We start from the raw sequence: 27181 nt of genomic DNA, 5'->3' as shown, positions 1-27181 counted from the left end.
GTATTGTCGTGATATGAAAAATTAATAGTCGACTAAGTTGTATAAGCAAAATAAACACTATAAATGGTGTTCTTTAAAACTGTTTTTCCGCCGAGCAGTAGTAATGAAGTCAAACTCCACGGGTATTTTTTTTCTCGTTCTGCAGTTGAAAGTTTGAGTTAATTACAGTATAGAGGATAATGATTTCACATAGCAAAGTACCGGTAAAACATAAACTCTGTTACCCAGTTAGTATGTACAGAAAAGTTCGGCATTGCCCTGCGACACTAAAGTGAAATAGTGCGAAATAATGTGATAATCAAACGTGTGTGTGTGTGTGTGTGTGTGACCAAACGTGGGATGTGGGGAAGCTCACTTACTCACTACTCTCCTGAACATCGTGACGGCACCAGCTAGGTGAGTACCTCCTGCTGCATGCCTGCCATCACCAAGTGTGTGTGTCTCTATACCAAGCGTGTCTCTATACCAACTGTGTCTCCTAATACATAATGTGTATCCCTACACGCAATGTGTCTCCTCACACTATGTGTCTCCCTATACCATGTGTGTCCGCCTACACCGTCTGCATATACCATGTGTGTCTCCCTACACCATGTGTGTCCGCATATACCATGTGTCTCCCTACATCAAGTGTCTTCTTACACCAAATGTCTTCTCACACCATTGTGTCTCCCCCTACACCAAATATCACCCTACTCACTTGGATTATGCAGTTCAGCTCTGGTCACCGTACTACAGAATGGAGATCGAATCTCTAGAAAGCATACAGAGGAGGATTACAAGACTAATCCTGGGCATTAGGAACCTTGAGTACAGAGACAGGTTAAAGCATCTTAATTTGCACTCCCTCGAGAGACGTAGAGTGAGGGGCGATATGATCGAGGTGTACAAGTGGAAGTCAGGGCTAAACAGAGGTGATATAACAAAGGTACTTAAATTATTCAACCAGGAACGAACTCTAAGCATTATTTTTAATTAGACAAATTTAGATTTAGGCGTGATATAGGTAAACACTGGTTTGTAAATAGAGTAGTGGATGAGTGGAACAAGTTACCAAACATCATCATTAATTCGACCAAGCTGGGTAGCTTCAGTAATAGGTTGGACGGATATATGAGCGAAAGGGGTTGGGTGTAAACGGGACTGCCCAGTATGGGCCAATAGGCCCGCTGCAGTTTCCTCCATTATTATGTTCTTATGTCAATGAAAATTAATTGAAATATGGTAGTTTTCTCTTTCATTTAAGACGTCGTTTGCCCTCAACATAATTTACCATATTCATTATGCGTTTAGAATATATTATTCTTTCCAACCACAAAAACAGTAAGAGGCGGTAGTATTTTAATTCACACACATAGTACTGCAGTTGCTTTGTACTGCACAATGTAACTTACTAATACTTAAACGTACCCACACCCGTGCCAGCAATAGTTAGGCTCGCAGTACTTTTAGTTAGTTTAGTGTCTTAACTCTCAAGTTACTTGGATGTCTCACGACTAACAGTTAACTTCAGCAAGTTCAACATGGCATTGTAAATAGTACGTTGACTCTGTTTAGAATTTAAGCATTAATAATCATTTCATATCCCGCGTTACCAGTCAGTTTAGCAGTGACAGTCCGTTCAGTATCCCCGATTGAACAGTCAGTTCAGTAGTGAGTCAGTTCATTGCCCCAGATTTAACAGTCAGTTCAGTTCCCCAAATTTAACAGCCAAGCAGACACAGTTAGTTCATTACCGCCAGATTTAACAGTGAAGCACAGGCAGTCAGTTCAGGAACCCAAATTTAACAGTCAAGCAGAGTCAGTTCATTACCGCTAGATGAAACAGCCAGTTCAGTAATGATCGTCAATTCAGTGCCTTAGGTTCAAGAGTCATGTCAGCGTCTCATCATTAACAGTTACACTCCCAGTTATACCATCCTCAGTTACCTGTTTGACTGGCTTTTTTGCACTAGTGACTCGACTTGTACATGTTGCTTCCAACTGGGCATTTGTCGACAGGTGTGGGAAGAGAAAGTCAGGTGTGTATTATCAAGTGAAGGGAGAGATGGTCATGTGTGTCGTCAAGTGAGCGAGAAATCGACAGGTGTGGAGAGAGATAGCCTGATGTGTATTATCAGGTGTGTGGAGAAAGATAAGTCAGGTGTGTGTTGTCAAGTGCTGGGATAGGTAATTGGTTATGTAAGTGTCAGGTGTGTGGAGAGATAATCAAATGCGTATTTTCATGTAAGCGTAGAGAGTGTAAAGTGTGTGTGTGTGTGTCGTCAGGTGTGGGGTTGAGATAGTTAGGTTATGCGTCACCAGGTGTGGAAGATTATTAAGGTGTCTGCAGGTGAGACTGTGCAACACAACACAGGTGATGAGCCAACACCCTCCAGGTACTGCGGTGTGACGTGTAGGGTATTGACCTGTACCTCGCCCTCCCTTACCCACCCCTGCCCTCCCTTACCCACCGCTACCCTCCCTAACCCACTCCTACCCTCCCTTACCCACCCCTGCCCTCCCTTACCCACCGCTACCCTCCCTAACCCACTCCTACCCTCCCTTACCCACCCCTGCCCATCCTTCACCTCCAACCCCTTTACCCATCCCTCTCCCTCACTCACCCCGGCTAATCCCCCTCTCTAATTCATGTCTACCCATCTTCTCTTTTACTCACTCTTGTCCAACCTACATTCAGTAAATCAATGTGTTAATCTCATCGAATGGGTTTAACCTGTTACTCGGCTCAACGCAATGAATTCCAATTTCTTCAGTCACTTGAATAACACAGACTTCCAGAGCCAAGTACTGTTAATAAGGTGTAATCAAATAAAATTTTATATGTGAAGATTCGATCACCATCTTGTATCCTGCAAACATCACGTCAGCATAAAGAATATCGTCTTAACATCACATCATTTTTAAAGTAATTCTGAAAAAGTCGACTCATTTTCCCGTGGGATTGACACTCACGACAGAGAGATCGTGAGAGTGAAGGGTCGTCCTCGGTACATCTGTGGGCATTTAGTCTGGATTTATATCATTACCAGTGTGAGAATGGCTCACTTTATTATAGAGTATTAGATTTCTATTTTCGATACCGTAGAATTATCATAAATAGTCTCCCAGCTGATTATTAAATTCGGCTTTAACGCTTTCGAATGAGTGTCCACATAACTAAATACTTTCGCATGTATCTGTATCATTACCTATAGTGTCCGAGAAATAGCAAAAAAGGGATTTCAATACAGTATGACCCAAAACTTTCTAACTGGAATGCATTTTAATCTTAGTGGTAACAATAGTTTGAAGAAAAACCGTCACATACAACTGCTTGAGAGAGAAGTTGAATTATAATCATTACCAAGTATCTGACTTATTCTAATGTTCATAGCACCTTCGATAGACAGAAGTAATTTACAATCCGTGGAACCAGAAACATATACACATATACAGTACTGTGTAATATGATGAAATTTACCTTTAAAAGTTTATCTAATAAGATTTTTTTTAATATCTTGGGAAAGTAACTGACACAGTAGCGACACACAGCAAAAGGCTCCCGACGGGTTATGGATAACAATTGTATCACTCACCACTCGCTTATGAATTCTACTATTATCAAATGTTTACAACTAGAAATAGAATTCGCTGAATTGAAATATTATATAAGACAGAAAGGAAATATAAGCACAGAGTGAACCTACAATGACATCTGAGGCCACCACGAAGCACACCAAACACTGTAGTGAGACTAATGACTCTAGCGTGACGCCTACCATCTGATTACGATAATCACGTCTTTTCCCGTGACAAATGTGTCATACTTTAGCAACAAGATGTCAGGAAGTTAGAGATCTTAAAATCACACCATGATGATTTCTCAGCATACCATTAAAAGCACGTCACATAGTGCGTCTACCCTGTACTGTAATAGAAATCGAGCTGATTCTCGTCTTCTGGCGTCATGCGCAGGTGCTTCTTATGACTGCTCTTAAATACTCAGGCTAACGCGTGAATAGTGTCGCGAAATGTATATACTACGGTATGTGGGCTTTGCTTTAAAGTATGTATAAGAAATGTGTATTATGTCAAAATTAAGCAAACTCCCAGTGGTTAAAGCTTGATAATTTGTTGTATGGGTTCGGGTGATAAGTACGACCCAAATACTTTAACGTGTTACGGAGCGTGGTCTGGGTGCTCGAATGCTCTGTCTACTTAACCCAAATATTCCTACAGACACGGAAACAAATGTTTAAATGCCACAGAGGGACGTGGCACACTTATACGTGTGAATCAAAGGGACGTAACACAGATATCTGAGTGTAACAAGAACGACACACATATGTATATAGCAGACGGACGTGACAAACATTTGGGTGTAACAGAGGGACGTGACACAAACATTTGGGTGTAACAGAGGGACGTGACACAAACATTTGGGTGTAACAGACGGACGTGACACAAACATTTGGGTGTAACAGAGGGATGCAACTCCCTAGTGGATGTAGCGCCTGCCTCCTGTCCTATTGGTTGTTGGTTCACGCCATTAAGGGAACCCTGGTCCACCCAGTTGTGAATCGGTACCTACTGTATAATGTTTACAGTTGGGTAAGTGAAGGACGGTCAGTATCAGCCACACTGCCTCCAAGTGAGCCGTCTACAGTACACTGTATCCTCACTACGGGACACTCACATTTCGCCACATAATTTCCCCGATATGACTCAACCCCTTCCCTGCTAACGGGCGAAGCAAGTTAAAACAGTAAGATAGGCTTAGGGTGATAACGGTTGATTGGAACAATATTTCTACACCAGATTCTTTCAAAACACATACAATGTTTAAGTGTTATCATGAAATTCCCAGTGGTTTAAATACGACTTCTTCGTTATTTTAGGAAATGTTGCGGCAGTTAGGTAGGTTAGTAACCACTGAATGTATAAAAAGAAGTTCATTCCCTGATTTTTTTTTCAAAACGTAAGAATTACACCACATGACATGTAAAGCCTTAAAAACGGAATAACATTTATTTAGATGTGACCCTTTCGTATTCTATTACCCAAGTTGTCGTGAGTCGCTTAAATCTACTGAACAAACTACTTTCTCTTCACCAAAACAACTTTCTCTCACGAAAGAAACAGTCGAGTGAAAGTGAGGTCGAGACCACCGTAAGCACTCTCACTACCAGTACTTCTCGAGACGTCAACACAACAATACTTCCTGGACTGAACTTGGGTACGTCAGTACAGTGTACAGTGTATTGATTCATGTGGATTAACATTATAAAAGATCTTTTTTATACTACGTCCAAGTATGTTCTTTTCATAACGATATAATTCCTATTTTTTGTTTGCTATATATCCTAAAACAGTAGTTGTTCTTTGGTACACTAATGATATTTACATATGTCGGTCATCAGCGACCCCAGATGGATTAATTGTTTTATAATTATAGTTAAACGTTCTTAGGCACCCATTTTTCAAGGAATAATATTGCATCTCGATACTCCTCGTAACAGTGTGTCAGCTGTGTATTGTGTGGGGAAATTAACTGAATCATTTGAGACTCCTGACCACGTATTCACACCCTGACTTTCCAGAGTAGGCACCAGAACCTAATACAGGTACAGTATATTAGTAATTTATCAGTATCTATCACATTCATGATACTACATAAATCTTAGTACAAAGTCTTATATTTTAAAGGATTATGTTGCGTACGTGTATCTACATGGTGGTCAGCGTCTGGGTGGTGAGTGCACAGCAACCGAGTCTGACTCAAGGACAGCTGAGGGTGGAAGTGCTCGGCAGGCCTAGTGTGTGTCGTGCTCAGTCTGGGCCTGGAGATAAGGTGCAGGTCCGCTATGTTGGCCGCCTCGCTGATGGCAGCATCTTCGACCAGAGGTAAACTATATTATTTACAGACAGTATAGCCTTTATGCTTATGCAGTACCAGTTATCACCGTGTTAGTGTAATTATTGTGAGCTGTTAACTAATAACTCATAACATCGTGTAAACATGAAGTTCACTGAATTCATAAAAAAAAAAAATAGTTGCTAAAACTGACAATTATGTCAGTTATGGGTGATAAATTCTCCCAGAAGTTACTTTATGTGATAATAACCTTAGATATATATATATATATATATATATATATATATATATATATATATATATATATATATATATATATATATATATATATATATATATATATATATATATATATATATATATATATATATATATATTTTAAAGGGTGAAATTTTCAGGTTTGAGACAAATTTTCAGGTTTGAAACGATTGTCAAGGACTTAAATGTTTTTCGTATTACTTTCTAACTGCAAGTCTTCTCTGTACTATGTTGCTGGTCTAGAAAAGATTATTCATTACCATCAACGTAAATAACCACCAATGATTACTACAACTTGCCTATATTAGTGCATTAATACGCACTGATATACATCGTTAGCTTTTCGCTATTCTTATACTCTCCTCCATGTAATATTTTAGCATACATTATGCATCGCTGATAGGTGAACTTAATATAATAATAATTTCTTCCATGGTAGTTCAACTCGCGGAGAGCCCTTCGAGTTCCGACTGGGGTCTGGCCAAGTGATCAAGGAGTGGGATCGAGGACTGGAGGGAATGTGTGTCGGTGAGCGACGTCGACTCACTTTCCCTCGTCCTTCACACCTCAACCCGAACGACCAGGGCGCCGGCAATGTTATCCCAGCAGGTGAGGCAAGCGCTCACATCTGCCCATGCTTATGTAGCAAAAGGGGGAGGAGCACATATGTGAGGAAAATTGAGGCCTAAGAGGAAGAGAGAATTCTTAAAAAGAGAGAACGTGTTGGAAGAGGAACGTGTATTAGATGTATAGTACCATTGTGTAGGGACAAAGAGAATGTGTGTGACGGAGAAATGTGTAGGACTATGACGAGAGGAACGTGTGAGCACACGATCAGTGCCCCGTCTTCCAGAAGAGTAAGGAGTAAAAGTACATATTTGCTTTATTTTAAAAGTGTGCCTGCACAATAAATATTGGTGAATGTTTTGCAGTAAAATCGATAAGCTAGCTCCAGTCATAGCTATCTGCTTAACCAGTAGTTCGGAGGGTAGGTCCTGACAGGTCCCGGTAGGTCTGCACGATTAAAGTTATAAAAAGAATAGGCGTAATAACCTTTTCGTAAATTCACATTGCTATAAGTAAGAAAATGGCAGTCCACGAACTCTCAATGTTTTTTACCAAATATTTAGGAATGGATTCATCTCTAAATAGGCTAGAAATATTATCGAACTTCATAGACAATAGTTATGTGCTGAACCAATGTACTGGCGCGTGTGTGTGTGTGTGTGAGCGGGACAATGTAAGCATTAATTTGAGATTAATGTACGGTACAATACATTTACATGACCACATGCACTGCAATACCTGCACTTAAACATTTACTACACATCTAACTTATCTTGCATACTGTACTGTAGGTGCCATACTGACGTTCGAGGTGGAACTGACGGAACTGCCAGACAAGGTGGTGTCGGTGGAGGAGAGGCCTGAGCGCCGCCCCAAGCCTGACGGGCAGCAACCGAAGGCTCCAACAAAGTTGACATCACAGACTTTGGTGCGACCCCCGATTTGCTCCAGCGTATCCAAGCAAGGAGACAATGTTACTGTACATTACACCGGCCAACTCGTCGATGCCAAGAAGTTTGACTCCAGGTAAGAACATATTGGATCTGTTTGGAGTTCTTAAAGTGTGATTTTATGTTAGAAAGAAAAATTGTACATTTTAGATGATTTATAAATCAACTAGCTGGACAACCTGGCATTGCTTAGGTTTGTTTTTGAGGGGCAGTTCATAGGTTATGTCCATGACAACACTATCAGCTACAGTACATCCACTCCACAAGCTACATTACATCCACTATGCTATCAACTACATCCACTACCTACTGTACACTCAAGTACACTACATCCACTACACAATCTACATTACATCCACTACGCTGTCAACTACACCCACTACCTACTGTACACTATCAGGTACACTACATCCACTACACAATTCGACCGTGAATAACAATAAGGCTTGTACTCATTTATTCATATTTAAATATGTGCGTGTATTTGAGCACACTTGAGTGTAAGTCCGTCACCATCACCTCTGTTCCCCTAAAGTCTGGACCGCGGGGAGCCGTTCACCTTCCAGCTCGGACAGGGGGCTGTGATTCCTGGGTGGGATGAAGGCGTGAAGGGCATGTGTGTCGGCGAAAGCCGACTCCTCATTATCCCCCCGCACCTCGCCTACGGCAAGACTGGCGCCGGCAACGTCATACCCCCGGGTGCGTATTCTACCCTCCCACCTCCTCACAACTGTGGTGGTTACTACTGTTGAAACTGATCTGTATGAAACCTGTGATAAACATGTGTTAGACACTACAACTTTATGCGACTTACCACCACTGTATTGGACACTTAATACAAACATGACACTACATCTGCTTAGATGTAACTACAGCTGTGGTCGACAATTACCACAACTGCAGTGAGCACTTATCAAAGCTAATTTCTTACACTACTACAGTTGTGGTGGCGGACACTAATTACAACTGTGATGGACACTTACTACAAATTTAATGTGGTGAGCATCTGCAGTTGTGTTTGAAATTTACTGTAGCAGTGGTGATGGACCCCTACCACAACTGTAGTAGACAACTAACACAGCTGTGGTGGAAACTTAGGACAGCTGTGGTGAACACCTACCACAACTGTGTTTGGCACTTAGCACAGCTGTGGTGGATAATTTATTATAGATGTGATGGGTAGACTACGCATACAAGTTTAATCGTGGCTTACCATCGTTATAGTGGGGCATTGTCTTTGAGTTTACTGTTAGTAGTACAGCTCAAGTAAAACATTGTGCGGAGGAGGACCAGTTGTTCTTATCGTAGCGTCATATTGAAAGAGAGGCAATTTAAACAATTCAATGTTAGTATTAATACAACCAATGTACTACTAGTCATCACGTTTTGACTAATATAATATGAGTATAATGTTTTATTATAATTATGAAATTATGACAAATAATATTTTGTATTGCAGATGCAACTCTCATCTTCACCATCCAACTCCTGAAGATCGAATAAGATGTGTGGGATGGTTCACGATGGATGCTCGTTTGACAGTGCCAGTGATACCTTTGTTATCTTGTTATATGATGTTACTGCTCTTTAGTTTATAAATTGTTATACATATATCATTAGCTGGGCTATGATTAAACTTTATTTACAAGGTAATCTTTTATTTCAGCCTGTGAATGCAGTGAATGATTTTTTTTTTACCTTTTATTGTTTATTTCCTTCAGCAACGTACTGTACATCATCAATTTCATCGTGCTAAAAAAAAAAATAAGAACTACAATTGTACTACCGTTGGTACACGTGATCACTGGAGATATTTGACAAGCAATATGTTTTGACAACAGATCTTTTCCCCAAAACTAGCCGCAGGTAAGATGGATGAGAATAATTAAAGGTCTTGTACAGTATATTAATTAAATAGTATTCTGGAATGAAGAATATTCTCAAGCCTAACAAATCATATCGAAATATTGCCATACATGAGATTCAGCCAATGAAGGTCGCCACCTGCGAAATTTACCCTAGCAACACATGGTGTGAAGCCATAGGAACAGCCTACCAGGAGGCCACGCCTCTCAAACGCAACAGAACTCTCCCACACCCACAACAGACTCCAGAACTCATAGCCCTCACAAACCAGTTCCAACTTCTACAACAGAGAGCCGAGACCCATGGTTGGGACATCGTAAGCTACAATACATACAGAAGAATACTGGAGGAAATAAAAACAAGATCTCCGGAACAAAGCAACCTTAAATGGGCCGAAATAGTTGAACAACTCTCACATACATACAACGATCCAGGAGGGCTCTGGCGTCGAGTTAAGAGATTGAAAGGTTGCAGCCATAACGAGTCATCATATATAACTGACCATGCAGGAAGTGAAATATATGACGATCAAGACAAAGAACCCATATTCAGGGACATATGGAGGAACATCTTCCGAATCACAAATGAAGAGAATAGGGGATTCGATGGTACCCACGAGGAGCTCGTCCTTGATGAACTCCGGGGCCAGACACACCGCACTCAGCCCTCCCCTGAAATCATATGGGAGGATCTGAGAGCGGACAGCCCATTGTCCAAACCAATCACCTCGGAAGAACTCAACAGAGCCATCTCCAGTACCAAAAATAAAGCCCCTGGTTATTCAGGCATCACCAAGGAGATCCTCAGCCACATAAACAACCCGGCCATGGAGAGACTGAGAACCACAATGAACGCTTGCCTGGCCTCGGGCTACTTCCCAACTAAATTCAAAGAGGCCATTATTACCCTAACACCAAAACAAGGCAAGAACCCCGCCGTCCCACTAAACTACAGACCGATCTCCCTCCTCGAAGTACCTGGAAAAATCCTAGAAAAAATCATCAATAACCGTCTGAGAAATCACCTGGAAACAACAAACAGAGTCAACTGCAGACAATTCGGGTTCAGGAAAGGGAAGTCCACCACAACAGCGATAGCCCTGGCATGTGAAAACATAGCCAGAGCCGCGGCGAGTGGTAGACAATATAATCTAACTCTCCGGGATGTAGCGAAGGCATTTGACAAAGTCTGGCACGACGGTCTAAAATATAAGATCCTCCAACTCGGACTTACCACCAACATTGAAAAGTTGCTTTCAACTTTCTTGACGGCAGAAATGCTAGACTGAGAGTAGGACAACACACAAGAGAGACCTTCCCACTCATGAGCGGAGTCCCTCACCTAGAAACACTGATTCATGCCGATACGCATTAACTTAAAGAGGAAACCGTTTGGCACTACTGTACCACAGGGGCGGTAGCAACTAACGCTTTCACACTGTCTTGACGAGGCAAGCGATCTCTGGTGGACAGTCAATTGATTCATTCTAATCCGATGTTGAATCTCTTCATCGATGTCCACTGTGGTGGACGGGTGGGAGTCAAGATACTGAAAGTGGGTAATATTATATAGGGTAGTACCGTTTAACTGGATGGATGGTGGAGGTGTGGCTGAAACAGGGGCAGGCTGAAAGAGAATCTGAATCTTACGTACATTCATCTCAAGGCCGAAGTGTGCATACGCATCTGCGTAGGTGTTCAGGATCTTCTGTAGGTCCCGTTCAGTGTGAGCGACAAGGGTAAGGTCATCTGCATACTGGAGTTTAGTAATGGAAGCTGCTGACACCTCGCCTGGGGTCGTCTTATGTTGAAAAGACCCTTCATCAGGTACTCAATATCCACCCCCTGGGCTAAATTGGCAGTGGCACGAGTAAGGAAGGGAGCCAAGAAAATGGAAAAGAGAGTTGGTGCCAATACACATCCTTGTTTTACCCCTTTTGCATGAGGAAGAACTCAGACTAGGTGCCATTGTGCAGGACAATGCTGTTCATGCCATCGTGGAGTTGCCTCACAATGGTAATGAATTTTGGTGGGCAGCCAAAACGGCTTCCCTGTTGACCAAGTCGAAGGCCTTGGTTAGATCTATGAAGGCCATGTACAGGTCACGACGCTTTTTCTCTGCACTTTTCCCCTATCTGGTGGGCAGCAAAGATTATGTCAGTGGTACCACGTGATGGTCTAAAGCCACATTCAGATTTTGGCAGGAAGTTTTCCACCTCAGGAAGAAGTCTGTTTTGGAGGACTCGGGCAATAATCTTGCCAGCTACTGACAGCAGTGAGACCCCTCGGTAGTTGCCACAGTCTGACCGGTCTCCCTTGTTCTTATAAATATTGACGATGGAAGCGTCTTTAGGATCTTGGGGGATTTCCTCCTTTTCCCATATATTCTCCAGGAGAGAGTGGAGACGGCTGGTAAGCAGAGGTCCTAAGCCAGCTCCTGACTCAGCGAGCTCCTGCGGAACACTCCGACACTGCTGCTCTCTCTCGCAGCATGAAAAATGAAGAAACAGTAACGTTTAACCTTCTTCCGGGGCTTAGCCATAACACCAATGAAGCTTATCAAGGAAAGGAAGAAAAAGGGGAGACATCTCAACGGTTCCTACGATCTCTTGGGTGACTCCAAGAAACCTGTCTTATCTCGGGAAGAAATATCCCTCCTTACTCAAGTAACACTGTTACGTGCGTCGCTTTTTCGCAACTCGTGAAGAAATGAATTTTGATTCACTAAAGAATTCCTATGTCGAAAATATTAACGACAAGTTGTATATACCTATTCCATTCCGTGGAAAGGCAACTTAAAGTTCGTAAAGAGAGTTTCGACTTTTCCTTTTATTTCCCTACAATAACTTTTATTTCTTTCAACTGATTTTCTTCATATTCTAAGAAATTTTTACTTACATGAAAATAAAAACGAAATCAAAATTAGTCACCTTCGGAAATAAGTCAAGTTCAGAGGTCGTCCACTAGGCGGAGCTCATGCTAATAGAAAGGACGCATTGTAATCAGTAAATAGATTGCTTCTGTAGCAGACGTTTAATCTATCTCTTCGTTTTACATGCATTCAAACACTGTTCCAAGCATACCTTTACATTAAAGGGACATCGATGGTTAGCACTCTCAATTTAAAGTTCAGTTATTACTTAAATGAAACGTGATTTTTTTTAATACTTAAAGATTCCTTACTTACGTAAACCAGCCTTTTAAATTTGCTAATAAAGAATCGTAATGAATACGGTCCTAGCCTTCTACGAATAATGAATATATTTTTTACGAAAAGCTTTACCAACAAATTTCACACAAAACGCGATTTTGCTCAACCGAAAGAACAGACACGGTTTAGAAGTAAGAGAAGTATCCAAGATCATTTTCAAGTTATCTTGGAGGTATTCCTGAAAAGCTCTTGCTATTGAATGCCATTATGTTAAAATTCACAGGAGTTGAGAGTACTGTACATGTCTGAGTTCAATCAATCAGAGTACAATCCTCTTATCTAAGGGTTAGCGACCACAGTCCTCCACTCTAAACGTTTTCGGGCTGTTTTTTCTAATCCTCTAAAGTTTTGTATCTCTATGGGGACCAGTTTTTAATTTAATTCATCCATCCCAGTCTTTGCCTTCCTCTGGCCCTCCTACCCCTCATGAACTAATTATATGACCAAAGTATCTAATTTGTATTTGTCTGTACATTTAAAGTATTTCTCTTGAAGTATTTGCTAATATTTGTATTTCTTTCATTTGTTTTCCTGCTAAAGTTGTTTATTCTTAGCATTTGCCTATAACACCACATTTCAAAGGCCTCCAACCTCTCTGGTGTCTGCTGAAAGTGTCCGCGCATACAGTTCGTGCTTTTTTTTCTCTATTGAGAGTATAGCTAATGGTATTTCTGATGGTTTTCTTATGTTCCTCTGGTAAGCAACCAGATAATATGTATCTCTAAGTCTTAGTCTTGCACTGTCGATGGCTCATGACATACTGCTGTCACACTCGGAAGGTTTATGCAGTAAATAATCTGGAAAAGTTTGATAATGATGAACCATATCAAATTTTCTGCATTGCCGGTCTGTTTAAAAAAATATTGCGGCGTATGATCTTATAATGCTCTTGAAAAACAATTTTGATAATACTTCCAATGAAATTTATAATGTCCCTAATAATTGTGTCACACCTTTGTGTTCTGTGTTTAGCTTTAAATTGACCGCCACTGGGAAAATTTATTCCATTATCCGTATGGCTGTATGACAATTTTAAAGTTTAAGACTTTAGCGTCGTAATTATTTCTAATATTAATAAAAAATAATGAAAGTTATATTTTTTAAATAATTTCAGTAATTAATAGCTTTTACTTTAGTTATATTTTTTAAAATAAACCCGAAGATATTGTTTTTGTAACACTGAAATGTTGGGAAGACCTCGGCGGGAAATTGACCGAGGTTATATATAGGAGACTTGTCACCTTCTTCACCAGTTCGCAGAAGTTACGTCGAGCGGAAGGACGTGATGAGGTATGTATTTTTTCCTTCATAATTTTTTTTTAAGTGCTTGAGGTTTTAAGGTTATTTATTATTTTCTAAAAATAAGTGGAGTAATACAACTAGCAGAAGGTTTTATGTGAATTTAAAAGTCTGTGATCAGCTGTTCAACTGAAGCGATGGCATGACAACATGGCGCCTTGGTGAAGCAGTCAGATGTTTATTAAATGGCTGCTGTGTTCCGAGGTCCTGTTCAATGATATCCCCAAGACCCCTAATGATTCCAATAGTTAAATTCCTAAGGTTTCCCTGACGACCGAAACTAAAAGTAATCCTTTTCTGTAGTAATGTTAAGTGCTGCGTTTTATTTTTCAGGGGTGGTGTAAGTGCTAGTCCACAGTTGTCCATGGGGAGCCGGAGAAATAGTGGACGTTCAGTTGGTAATTCATCTCTTCTAGGACGTAATCTTTCTGACCGGAAGAACTTGCCTCGTACAAATCAAACTACAGCTACAAATCGGTTGCTCCGTGCAAGTCCTGTACAACATTCGATTCACATACGCCACCAATGCCCTAGGCGTCAACCTAGTCCTGTACGCTCTCTTAAGCCTGTCCACAACTCCAATCAACCATGTGAATATCCATGGAGCATTGATAACCACAATGACTACATGTTAGAGGAGGACAGAGGCACCTTCCCACCATGTTCAAGTCCTTCAGACCCAACCTGTTCAGGGACAGATAATGGCAGTATCAGCTGCAGCAGGAGCGCCATAAGAAGCAGTGATGGTACGAGTAACACAAGAAAGAATGGAAGCAGCAAGAAAGTTGATCGACCAATGCCAGCTCGTCCATCAAACCCATTGCGATACAAAACCGAGTTGTGCAGAACCTACGAAGAGAGTGGGAATTGCAAGTGAGTCAATTTTGTTTATAACCTTTGTGTTTAACCCAGAGTTTGGTAAAGGTGTAGGTAGAGGGTAACCACCTAACATACCCATAGGTTGGGTATGTTAGGTCAGGTTTTATTAGGTTATATATATAATGGTAATAACATATTAAACAGTAATTGAAACGTTAATGCATAGAACCTGACCTACTCAATCCCGCTTCACAATTCTCCAGGCGCCATTTTTGTTTACCTCGCTGAATCCCTGTTTAAAGAGACGTTTCCTAATTACTGTTATGGTGAACGCTTCCACGTATTCCTTCTCGCCATTGCTGACTTATATCCTCCTCAATATTAAGTTAAGTTGTTTAACACATAAATCAACACGATAATGCATAGACCCTGACATAACAAACCCGTAGGTTGGTTATGTTACGTCAGGTTCTATGAATGGAGGTTTCCATTTGTTTAATATGTCGGTGAAGAAAATTTTTCAACCAATTCGTTAAATTCTTTATGGTGGTCCCTCTCTTCTATACCTTTACCCAGACTTTCAAGCTCAATCCAGAATTAAATTTAAATTGAGAAAATAAATGGAAATACTCTATGCATGATGTTGGACACGAAAACGGAAGTGAAAATGAATTGAACCTATCTAACCTTCCTAACTCCCTAATCTGTGCATTGTCATTAAAATTTTCATACTAACGTCCAAAAATCTACAGGAAAATATAACGATTTAAATTCAGTATAAATCGTAATAAACGCGAACGATGAATTCGTCATAGGTTTTCTTGATATGTAAACAAACACTGCGAAAGCTTATGCGTCGCAGACGGTGTGAACCGCAACATGGTCACGGGAGATTCGACGGCGCCATAATTAATTTATGGTACTGTAAATATTTCGTCGCCTACAAAGGACTTAGATACGTGACATTGCTGCCATAGACATTGTGGTTAAGCGTGCGGTCTGCCATTCTATAGACCCATGTACATTATACAGTAATTATGGTCATACCTGTAAATTCATTGATTCTAGTTGACTGTGAAGAGGTATTGTCATATCTGATTGTCTCCGCAAGATTTGCTAAGCTTCTCTTGCCTTGAATGATAACTTCTATAACGAAAAAGCGCCCGTTTCTTTTTTCTCGACACAAATTTGTTCATGATCAAATGTACTATGTTGAACACAACTCCTATATTCGGTTTTCAAGTATAGTTGGGATTTCGGGATTTTATATTGAATCGCTCTTGTAAACTTACATTATTCAATGTCGTGAGTACAAATGCATATTTATCAACAGATTTGCGAAGACTTGCACCTTCGCTCACGGCTTGAGAGAGCTTCGCGCTGTGCCCCGCCATCCTCGCTACAAAACGGACCTCTGCCGCACGTACCACAGTCTGGGTTACTGCCAGTATGGGGCGCGTTGTCACTTTGTTCATGACCCAGAAGAAGCAGCTGGGGTGTCATCCATGAGAGGTCTCAGACTGCGGTCTCGACATGACAGACTAGGTTCAGCTTTGTTGACTTTGGCTGAAATTGCTGGTGTTGCACCAGACCCGACTGCAAGTGATGTTCTTTTAGCTAACTTGAGACGCCTCTATGCTATTCGAACTATGCAAGACGACTCGGAGAATCGTGCTGCATCTACTGATATTGGTACAGGTATTCAGCATGGAAATACAATGGACTTGACCTCATGTTCTAATCCTGTTTCAGTTGATCTATCTAAACTCCTTCCTGAAAATATTTCTGCAATGTTGCTTGAGCCAGTCTCCTCCAGGAGAAGTGTATCAGAGTCTTTTACTGGCAGCAGTGTCTTGGATAATTCATTGGACCATTTGCTGGAGTGCAGTGTAGATGAAAACGTGGACAGCAGTATGGATACAGGTGTGTGGTCAAGCGCCTCCAGCATGTCTACTTCCTGGGGATGTGGGTCTACCACCCTAACACCCCCTCTCTCACCAGATTCCGATAACACATGGCAGCCTTTGCCTTCAATTTTGTCAGATTTTCCCTTTTGTGATATCGATCAGACAAGTGCATCAAAGCTAGTTCAAGTACAGTGTGTTATCTCAAACCCAATGGAGGTGTCTCGCAGCTTACAACTGCCTACTATTGCTGAACTTTGCCACTTGGCACAATTTTAGATTTAACAATTACAATTTAATTTCGAGGAGAGGAGTTCTTAAATTGTAATGCTATAATTTTAATTTTTGGTACTTATTTTGAACTGCAATTTATAGTAGGACAAAGTTTGTCAAGGATATTTAGTGCATAGTTATTTAATGGTGACCCAAGATGTACTATTTTGGTAATCTTTTTATGGAAGTTCTTCCTTTGGAAAGCGTTTATTTTTTTTTATCCCAGTGAGTTTTATTCTTAAGGAATTCAAATTTCTCAATATATATATATATAATTTTTATTGCAAATCTGGTTTACTGTAACCGTAATTAGATTAATAACAGACGATCTCTTGTTGAGTGATAGAGCTAGGTAATTGTTTGTACCTGATAATAAACGAAAATTCTTTACAGTGTTTATGTTGCCTGGTTAAGGTTCGTGGCTGCTTATCGTTGATGAGTTTGATGAAGTGCTAACTTAAAGCTATACTATATCCAGAGATTGAAAATGTCCAATGTGTCCTAATAAAACTTTTTCTAATTTACTAATTACAAAATATTATTTATGGTCAGTCTTACACATTACTTTTCTAACACCAACCCTTCAACTTAACTTGAATAGAATTTGCTTGTTAATATGCTTGGCGGGGATGGCACGAATATTACATACAGCCGTATCACCATCATTGATAACATACACCTTCGAATGCTTTTACAACTCAAGATGATATGAAATGATTAGCAAAGTTAAAGCTATACTGTATTTCCAGTGATTGAAGATGTGTTAAGTTAATAGTTAGTCTCCTAACTTAGATATTACCAAGACTCCTCACAGGAAAGTATGGCTAAATTCAGGTAATGGTATTAGTTGTCTTTACCATTCATCGTAAGCAGGCATTGTTTTAAGCTGTCTTAATGTACTGCATAAGTGTTCTCTCGAGGCGTTCTGTAAACAGATTAAAAGTTCAATTCGAGGTATTGCTTGAACCATTTTATCTATCGGAATGTTATTGAAGAATATTTAATGTAACTTAGGTACTCACTGATGGGAAGACTGATAATGTTATAGCTAGGAGATATTCAATCAACAACAACGTTTTACGGTCTTTTTCCACATTTTCCTCAGTTAGCCACGATTACCTGATTGCAGCTCAACGTAATGTGCGGTCAATTCTTACAACCTCCCCATGTTCTTGGTCTTTCATTCTTTCCACTCGTCATAAACCATCTCTGCCTACCTCTACGCAGAACTAGCCAATACTCAATACCCTGCCGCCGCACTCATAATTGAAAAGGGCCTCTGTCTTTCAGCGTCTCTTTGCACATCCAACTTGCCATTCTTTTTTCAGTGCGCTCAAGAATGCTTCTGCCATCCTCTTGAACTGCCCATGTTTCACTTCCGTACATAATCACTTCTCATGCCAGCTGCATGCATTCATTCTTCCTTTATCGCGAAGGGAAGTCGTCTTGCCGTCAATCAAAGCTGCAACTCCCTAAACTTCCTCTAGGCGCTTCTGGCTCTTGTAAATGAGCAGGATTCAGCATCCTCACCGGCACTTAACATTCACCAAGGAAACGCAACTTGTCCACACAATTGAGGGAATGTTGAGTTCATCCAACTTTGCTATGGACACATCTCTACCTACACATACAGAGGATTTAGTCAACATCCTGCAGTCTGCTATCTACTCCACTGCACCTCTTGTGTACTCACCTTCCACACAAGTTTCTCATTATTTTGTTGCTACCAACATTTTTCCTACAGGCAGCACATGAACATTTTCCACTTTCCATCACGGGTCTTTCATCCACTCCGCTAATCAATACAGCACTTTTGTTTTCGTCACATTCACCTTCCGGCCCTGTAACTCTTGCCATCCTTCCATTTCAGAAATTTGCCTCTTCAATGCTATTTATCAGCAGGTAGCATTAGAGGTTGAAGGAAAATATGACCATTGAGTAGTGATGGTAAACACCTTTGGACTGGTAATGTTAAGCTTTTTGCAGTAAATTCCTGAACATAGGACGTGAATATTGTTGCTGGATAACAAACACCTGGAAGTACAGGACTGAGGAATCAAGACATGGAAGTTAACAAATGGTGAAGTTAGAAGATCCAATGGAAAAGTTAGACTAAATTTTGAGTATATAGCATAGAAAAAGTTTGGTGATGCTGATTACAAGTTTGGAATTATCAGTGTAGAGATAAATGGGGGTAAAGGGCAAGTGATTGTAACATGAGAATGTGGTAAGGTAAGTAAGTGATCAATTTAGTTTAAAGGTAATTTTTGTGCTGGTTTGTCTTAATTTCAAAAGCATGGTACGAGCCTGTCGTCTGTTTGGACGTCTGTCTGTAGGGCATATGTAACCCTTTACTTGAGAAAAAAAGCATGCACATACTTATTTCTAAGCAAATTCATCGTTAATATGTACCGTCACTACTGTAGGTGATGTGTAAAACGTTGGGTAAAGTCTAGTCAAAGGGTCCTCAACCTAGCTGAAGCTAGAAGGTCAAATTTCACAATTGTCCGATTACTATTGTAGAAGGCTGGTCTCGACATTCAAAGACTGATATTAAAATAATCTATGGTGGTAGGTATAAAGTGTTCAAGTGGCATACAAGTATGTACAGTACATACATTATACGTTTTTTTTTAAATGTCATGTGTCGAGATGAAAGTCGGGTGTTAGCTTTTGTCCATTATACATTACTGTATTGGGGTTAGATTTGTTCACTACAGTTTGAGAGATTCTTATAATGGTCACAATTTTAAGAATACAATAGTAAAACAACATTTACAAACTCTTAATAATGAAGGTAACCAGATACTAGGAATGCTTACATAAAGTCTGGAAAATGTGAAACTATGGATGAAATTTATTACACCGTTTGTGCCTGATTAAGGTAATTTTCAAGAGAGGAAGGAGAGAAGGAAGGAGGTATAGAGGGAGGAAGAGAAGCAAGAATTTTTTAATTGTTTTTAATCGTTTTCAGGTTATTTAACTAGTACAGAACCTTTAATGAGGAGATCGAAATTTTGTAAGATAACATGCCATTGTCAATTTGCAGCCTCCACGTAGGGTTCATACTGGGACTATTGATTTGCTTCATTGTCTGAGTAATGAATTTGTGGTCTGCATCAGGTTGTCGAAAAATGTTGCAAGAGATCTTTCAAATACAATACTGTATTTGCCTGAGGCTCATGGTGGTGGGTATATTATAATGGTAAATGAGGCCCAAAGGTTGCTATTATGATAATTTATTTTAAATAAACATAAATAAGTTAAATATATAAAACTAACAAATAATGAAGAATTAGACTGATATAGGTGTTAACAAATAATACTACCTCAGTTCAAAAACTCGGTCATAAAATTACTCTTAAAGCTATGCAAAAAAATAGGTGAACAGTAGACACGGACCTAGATTTATCATCATCTAATCTTCTTATACATTTGAAAATGATGGGAAAAGTATATAGGTCATTTAGTTTGATTTTTTTTTGTAAACACGTTGAAAATGTAATCTTTTTACCTCCATTTGTGGTACGTTTGGCTCCTATATCATATAATGTAAACTGGGTTCAAAGTATGCTATTTTTGACATGAGTAGTCAGTTTATTTTGCAAGATTGAGGCTGTATGCACTCACGTATGCAAAGTTAAAAGAATATTTAAATTTATAGGCCAAAATGTGAAATTGTCAGCTTTTTACTCGATTTTTTTTTTTTTTTTTACAAAATACCAAGTTGAGGCTGTACAATAGACAATGCCACACAAATCACTTTAAAAACTAGTTTTATATATGCATTAAGTATAGAAAGAGCAAAATTGATGTTCCCAGACTTTTTATGAAAGTATTTTTTCTTTACCCTCATTATTTATACATCAAACGGGTGATCGTAATATCCCTGTATACTGATCGTAATATCCCTGTATACTGTACAGTGTTTACCCATATTAACAGTCAGTCTCTCCAGAAAAACAGTTCAGTATGTACAGCAATATTACTGTATACAGTATATTAAAAGACTATGTAACAGTTTCAGTTACAAATTATGCTGAATTAAGTAATCTACAGTACAGTACTGGTAAAATATATATTTCATTTATATGTTGTGATCTGTACTGCAGGTCATTATTCACACTGGCCTTGACAAACCGACCACGCCGTTGGGAATGCATTTTGAAGAATAAAATAGCCTAGTCGTGAACAATTTTATGAACAGGATTTCTGTACGTACTTTATTTTTCGCGTTTCCAGAAGGACGCTAAGGAAGGCAACTTCTCCCGGAAAATGAGCAACGGTTTGTTTCCCGGCACACTGCCAGGAGGCAACCACGGAGTTGTGTACTGGCAATTGCCGAGATCGTCTTTCTTCCCTTTCTCTTCTCCACAATGTTGCTTCACACTCTTTTACGGGTATACTTTAACGGGCAATGTTCGGCGGATTTGGCATCCTTTGTACCGCCGGCAAGGCCGTGGGCTCGTAACACTCGTCTTGCCCGCGGTGCCCACCATTTCTCTGTGGCTGTCGGTCACACGAGAATAACCCGTCATAGTACATCCTTCTTTCCTCACACAGCCAAACTGTGGAATGCTCTGCCTCCTGTGTTTCAATACTCATACAATGTCTCTCTTTAAAAAGATGGTTTTCCGGCATCTTCGCGTGTAGATTAATATTACCTTTTTCTTTTCTATTTTTAATTTATTTCTATTTTTTTCGTCGCCTAGGCCCCGATGTGGGTTATTGACCTGTGCCCGGGTGGGCCAATCCCCGTAAAAAAAAAAATGTACTTTGAAATAATATTAAGAAAAGCAATATTTAATATACATTTGTGAGGAATCTCGCTTAGAAGTCAACCTAGCAAACGGGAGTGTAGCTCATCATGACTCGACACTACTGAAAACAAGAGAATAATTTTTGTGCAATGCTTGAAACTCTTCAGTAAATCGTAATACATAAAAGAGGATCGGTGTCACTCACTACCTGAAGCTTCACGGTGAATCGGAAGACGTTAAAATGAGATGACTACAGCGCGACTAAGCGTTCACCGAAATCAGAAAGTGAAGGCCTGCGAAATTTTGTCAAGGACGGAGGTAGGACACCCTGGGTAGAGTTGGTCACACTGGCCATGGGTTTTACCATAGTACTCTGCTGTCCTGTACTCGTCGTACACCGACTGGTCATCCGGACTGCCGGACGCCCTGTGAGAGGAAGGTAAATTTCCTTGGTCAACTGACATCTGCTGTAGACAAGATGTTGAATAATTTTAATCGGACAAAAAAAATAAGTGATTGATAAACGTACATAGAAGTAGATCATAAATATGAAATATACTAACAGGGTGATATAGATAAACATGGGTTACCGATTATATACTACAGATTTATACCCAGGTAATACCTGTAAGATGTAGAATAAGTTGATAATTCGAGTGATCTATTTGTAGGTTATCTCAATATTGGCAGCGTTACATGGCGAAATTAGATAACGATTCTCAGTAATTAATAATACTCCAATTGAAACTAGTGAAGCATTATATGTCATATAACCTTTATTTTGGACTTAAGATTGAAAAATGTAAATAGGAGCTAAATTAATTTACAGGAGATTTGGACAGTTACTTACGATAAGACGAGATTAACCACTTCACCGTAGAGACTGTGTTCGAATGGGGACTCTGCGATCTCACAGAGGGTCCTCAGGGTGCAGGCGTGGCCGTTGTACCCCATTCTGCAAGGGTGAGGTGAAAGATCGTGTTAGCCAGTCTGCACCAATCTTGTGGAGATGGCTTAAAACTGTTGGCAAATGAAACTAGGATTATTGTTTAAGACGGAAACTTAAGGCTAGACACCCATGTGTACGTATAAGCGCAATGCGTGAAGCGTGGTGCGTATTCACTGCTCTCATATGTCCGTCAAATGTGATGCGTGGTGCGTGAAATTTCTTTTCATTCAAAGATTCATCTGGTGTGGAACTCTATGTGCAGTATAGGTTGGTACGTACAATACAGGGGGAACCACTTAACGAAGTGCTTGAGAACATGAAACTGTTCTTTATGAAAGGGATTTATTTTAAGAGATGTTTATCGAGGGACTACAATGTACAGGACATTTATTGTGTTTACTAATTATGCTGTATGCACAAAACAGTTATTATTAATCCAGTCAACTCTGTAGTCCCAGTTCAATTAGCTTCTCCAGAATCTCATCTGATATGACATCTCGTGGTGAGTACAATTTGGCATTGAAAAACACTCAAATACATAAACATACGCTATGAAAGCACGTGGATGCAACGGGAAAACCCCTCATCCCTGGCGTGATACTTGCGTGATGCATGTTCACCTCCCCTGGGAGCGGTGAGCACGCAACGCACAAGACACTATGCATCACGCAATACGTATACATGGAATCATTCCAATTTGTTTTCAATTATTTTGATTTATACGCATTGCGCACTACGTGCAATTAAACAAAATTCGTGTCGCGGTTTTGTCCGAAGATTAAATACAACTTGAAACATTGAGAGCCCCCTACCACAAGGCAGAGCGCACCAAAAGTTTAGCCCTTCTGCTTATGTTTTCACCAAATTTCATGACACGACTTTTGTCTTTTATTGTACACATGGGTTCCTAGCCTTACCCTCTTTTCGTGAGATGGAAGCAGCACGACCTAAACCATGGTAGAATAGTTTTTTTAAATACACCGTGTCCGCTATATTGTACTACTATTTTCGAATTATGACGGGCACCCTCATTATAACTGAGATCGATCAGTGCGTAGAACAAGACTATTCTGTGTGCTCATCATGAACTTATCATCTTCCCTTTCTTTATTTTAAAGAACGTTATAAAGGCGGAGCGTGTGTAGTCACTGAACCTACCTGTTGAGGAATTTCTCCATACGGTGGTAGACGTTGATGCGGTCTGAGGCACTGTGCTGGTAGTTCCTAGCCCAGCTGATAGTGTCGTTGGGCAGGAAGAAAGTGAAGTCGGCAATCGTCTCTACTTCGCCCACGTCGCTAAACCCGTCGACAGGGATCGTCAGTGTGAACTCTAACTGTGAGGGACAATATGCAGGAAGGAGGCTTATACCTGAGGTACCCTGGGGTAGTGCCACCTCATTTGCTTGCCGGAGTAAGCTGAGGTGTGTAGGTAAGAAATGCTCATAGCTGGGGTGTGTAGGTAAGGAATGCTCATAGCTGGGGTGTGTAGGTAAGAAATGCTAATAGCTGGGGTGTGTAGGTAAGAAATGCTCATAGCTGGGGTGTGTAGGCTGGGGATGGTGTGGGGTGAGGGGGCTGGGATTATGAGAGGTGAGGGATGATGGTGTGAGGAGAGGGAGAGAGGCTGGGGATGGTGTGAGATAAACGAAAGTAAACAATATACCTGTTTATTTAAATGTTCGTGTAATCATTAATCATTACTTCACCTGTGCATCATAATCGTGACATGTGTTGAGAAGGTAAGTAATCAGGACCAAGTTAGGTTGTCCTGCCGGATGGTCTCGTTGAGGTGAGGGGCAGCAGTAGATAAACTCTGATAAAACCTGTGAGTACTTGACTTAATTTAGCTGGGTTTGGTGTGTTCAGTTAATGTAGTGTGGTCGTTATTTTTGTATTACGCTTATTGTGGTCGTCGAATTAATGCCAAAAATGACCGTTTCAGATGTTCCTTACTAATTAATATTGTCACCGTACAAATATTGTATTAAAATGCTCTAACTTTCTCAGAATCATGGCAGAAGTTTAAATCCTGTGTCAAAAGTTCAATTATTTTCTTCATAATACCAAACCCGTCATTGGTTTATATATTTTTTATCAGGGTCAGATATAAGACAGTTTTCAAGCACTGGTAAATGCTCACTGAACTTACTGGTAATTACTGATAGATTAATTCTCTTACATGTACAGTCCAGTATGTCTTGTTACTGGGATAAGCCCACACTAATAATACTAATGCCGTATCTAATATTGTGGCACAACTTGTACAGTCCCCTTCACTAATGCGTTTACAGGGGGTCATCAGGGTGTAGCACTGTGCTTGTTTACATTCGACAGAAGGAAACTCGCAATAGTCAACACACTATGGAATCAAAGTAAGCAATATTAAAACAAATATCAATGTAATGATTTGTGGGATGTTTATACGATGAGCCCCTGTAAACGCACTAGTGAAGGGGACTGTACCTCAAACCGTGCCTGTAAATATGTGTCTATATTAAAATTGGCAGTTCTGAACATACAGCTGATAACAAATAGAGTAAGCCATTTGCATTCTAGTGGACGAAGTGGTACCTACAGTGTACTTAAACATAAACCTGAGAGAAGTATAGTTCCATACACCTGGCGCCTGTTCGGGGCAGTGCAGATACAGCACACTGACTACAAAACCTACGGTAAATTAGGATATAGTGGACTTGGACTACTTTGTTTTCCCTGATGTGGAAATAGATATCCGTTCATTATTGGATGGGTGGCCGAGAGCGAACCAGAGACCCTTGGGGGCAGAAGGTAAAGGGATCATGTAACTTAATCTGTACTTGTACCTAAGAGTCAGCTTGTGTATAAACCTGTATTTGTACTGATGTTTATCAAAAAATGGCAACTAAACTTGTTAGTGAATGGAAGGGTTAACAAGTTACTCAACGGGACAGTGCAACAGAATTAATGAATAACGGGATGGGACAAAAATTGTGCACAGGATAATAATAAATTATTGTGTGAACGAGACAGTGAACAATTATGTGAACAATTATGTGAACGGGACAGTGAACAATTATGTGAACGGGACAGTGAAGTAGTAAGTGAACTGGATATGGACCGATGACTCACGTTCACGAGGCTGCCGGTGGGGAACGGGATGAACCGCCGCACCCTGGACTTGGCTACTTGACTCTCCGGCCCACCCGCCTCCAGCCACGACATTCCCTCCTCCTGTCCACCTGTAGCTGGGGAGTAAACATTATGTCAGGGTACTTCCGTAGCAGTGAAAACAACTAGTAAGTAGGGCAGTAGATGTGGGAAGTATCGTAGATGTGGGAATTAGGGTAACATGTGGGAAGTAGGGTAACAGATGTGGGAAGTAGGGTAGTAGATGTGGGAATTTGGGTAGTAGATGTGGGAAGTAATGTAGTAGATGCGGAAGTAGGATAGTAGATGTGGAAAGTAGGGAAAGTTTGGTAAAGCTTCTAAGTGGTTCAATAACTGCCCGTGTGGTATAAGTGCATAAGTTTGTGTTGGAAAATTTACAAATGCTCGTGTAAATGAGACGCAAAGTGTTAGTGATAGCGTATGAGTGAGGAAGACATGAAAAAATGAGGTGAAAATGGTCGTGTTTTTCTTTTTAGCTGCGTCTGTGGTAATCCTCTTCTATTATGGTGTTGTAGTTTCCATTCTTGGCAACATTAATGGTAAATGGGTGTATTGTTACTTGTGTATAGGGGAGTACAGTTGTTTGTGAGTTGAGTGTAAGTAATAGTAACAGAGGAATAGAAAAACACCAAACTATGCGTTGCTTGCCTTACCCTGTCCCGCCACTTTGTAGTCATCAACGTTGACCATGTTATCCTGGAGAGTGGCAGCGGCCTGGTTCAGCAGCAGTGATGTCATCACAAAGTTCACCAGGACCTTCATACCTGCCACGGACGCACCACCACGGGGGAACATCTCACTAACTTTGTCGTTATTGATGCTGTTCTTTTTGTAACTTTGCAAGATTTTTTGACTTGTACAGTGGAAAATTATTCTTTTTGGTGTAACTTGTTCCTCTTCTGAATGAAACTTTAGAGGCAAAACCGATAATTTGAGTCGTGTTTACAGAGTGTTCCGGTGTCGTCTTCTGGTGTAATGGTTGTAGAGTAGATAAGATTCGTGTCTGAGGCTCTCGTGCTCGAAGTCACCCAGAGAACCTCCTCTAACTCTCCACTTCATAAGACTGCCGAAGAGGTTCTCCTCCACGACTTATAAGGAGGGTAGACCGACCATTCAGGCAATTAAAGTGGACAATGGGGGACGTCACCGCCTGACCATCTGAACTAAGATTACCAGCGTTGTGTGTGCCTTGGTTCCGCCCCGCGTCTGACGTGCGTCAGTAACCCCGCTTACTTGATTTCCTGTCCATAACAAGTAAACTGCTCTCTACAGTAACACTTCCTGAACTAAATTAAAGATCTTCTAAACAATAATGATACCTA

The 27181-nt window shown here is 40.5% G+C and overlaps 3 protein-coding genes across 4 annotated transcripts; 2 read left to right on the top strand and 1 right to left on the bottom strand.

Annotated features, from left to right (window-relative positions):
* The first annotated feature begins 295 nt into the window (after positions 1-295).
* Positions 296-9280, top strand: LOC121880145 (FK506-binding protein 2-like). 2 transcript variants are annotated; one of them, XM_042387236.1, is made up of 6 exons: positions 296-396; positions 5689-5886; positions 6555-6724; positions 7474-7708; positions 8168-8331; positions 9092-9280. In XM_042387236.1, exons 2-6 carry the CDS (start codon positions 5693-5695, stop codon positions 9133-9135), a joined length of 807 nt encoding a protein of 268 aa, XP_042243170.1. In that variant the 5' UTR covers positions 296-396; positions 5689-5692; the 3' UTR covers positions 9136-9280. The 2 variants fall into 2 exon arrangements, with proteins under 2 accessions (XP_042243170.1, XP_042243169.1); XM_042387235.1 differs by lacking the exon at positions 296-396 and adding an exon at positions 5119-5218.
* A 4577-nt stretch (positions 9281-13857) lies between these two features.
* On the top strand, positions 13858-17343 carry LOC121880116. Its single transcript, XM_042387173.1, has 3 exons — positions 13858-13998; positions 14341-14880; positions 16160-17343. The coding sequence occupies exons 1-3, from the start codon at positions 13994-13996 to the stop codon at positions 17007-17009; spliced, it is 1395 nt and encodes a 464-aa protein (XP_042243107.1). The 5' UTR covers positions 13858-13993; the 3' UTR covers positions 17010-17343.
* A 4357-nt stretch (positions 17344-21700) lies between these two features.
* On the bottom strand, positions 21701-26912 carry LOC121880073. Its single transcript, XM_042387081.1, has 5 exons — positions 26513-26912; positions 25821-25936; positions 23871-24046; positions 22614-22718; positions 21701-22189 (listed from the first exon to the last, which is right to left on the bottom strand). Exons 1-5 carry the CDS (start codon positions 26652-26654, stop codon positions 22042-22044), a joined length of 687 nt encoding a protein of 228 aa, XP_042243015.1. The 5' UTR covers positions 26655-26912; the 3' UTR covers positions 21701-22041.
* Between the last annotated feature and the right edge of the window lie 269 nt (positions 26913-27181).

The sequence above is a fragment of the Homarus americanus genome, unplaced genomic scaffold (genome assembly GCF_018991925.1).
Source record: "Homarus americanus isolate GMGI-L3 unplaced genomic scaffold, GMGI_Hamer_2.0 scaffold30108, whole genome shotgun sequence".
Classification (NCBI taxonomy): domain Eukaryota; kingdom Metazoa; phylum Arthropoda; class Malacostraca; order Decapoda; family Nephropidae; genus Homarus; species Homarus americanus.
Note: the sequence above shows the minus strand (reverse complement) of the source record. Positions and strands in the feature narration are given on the sequence as shown.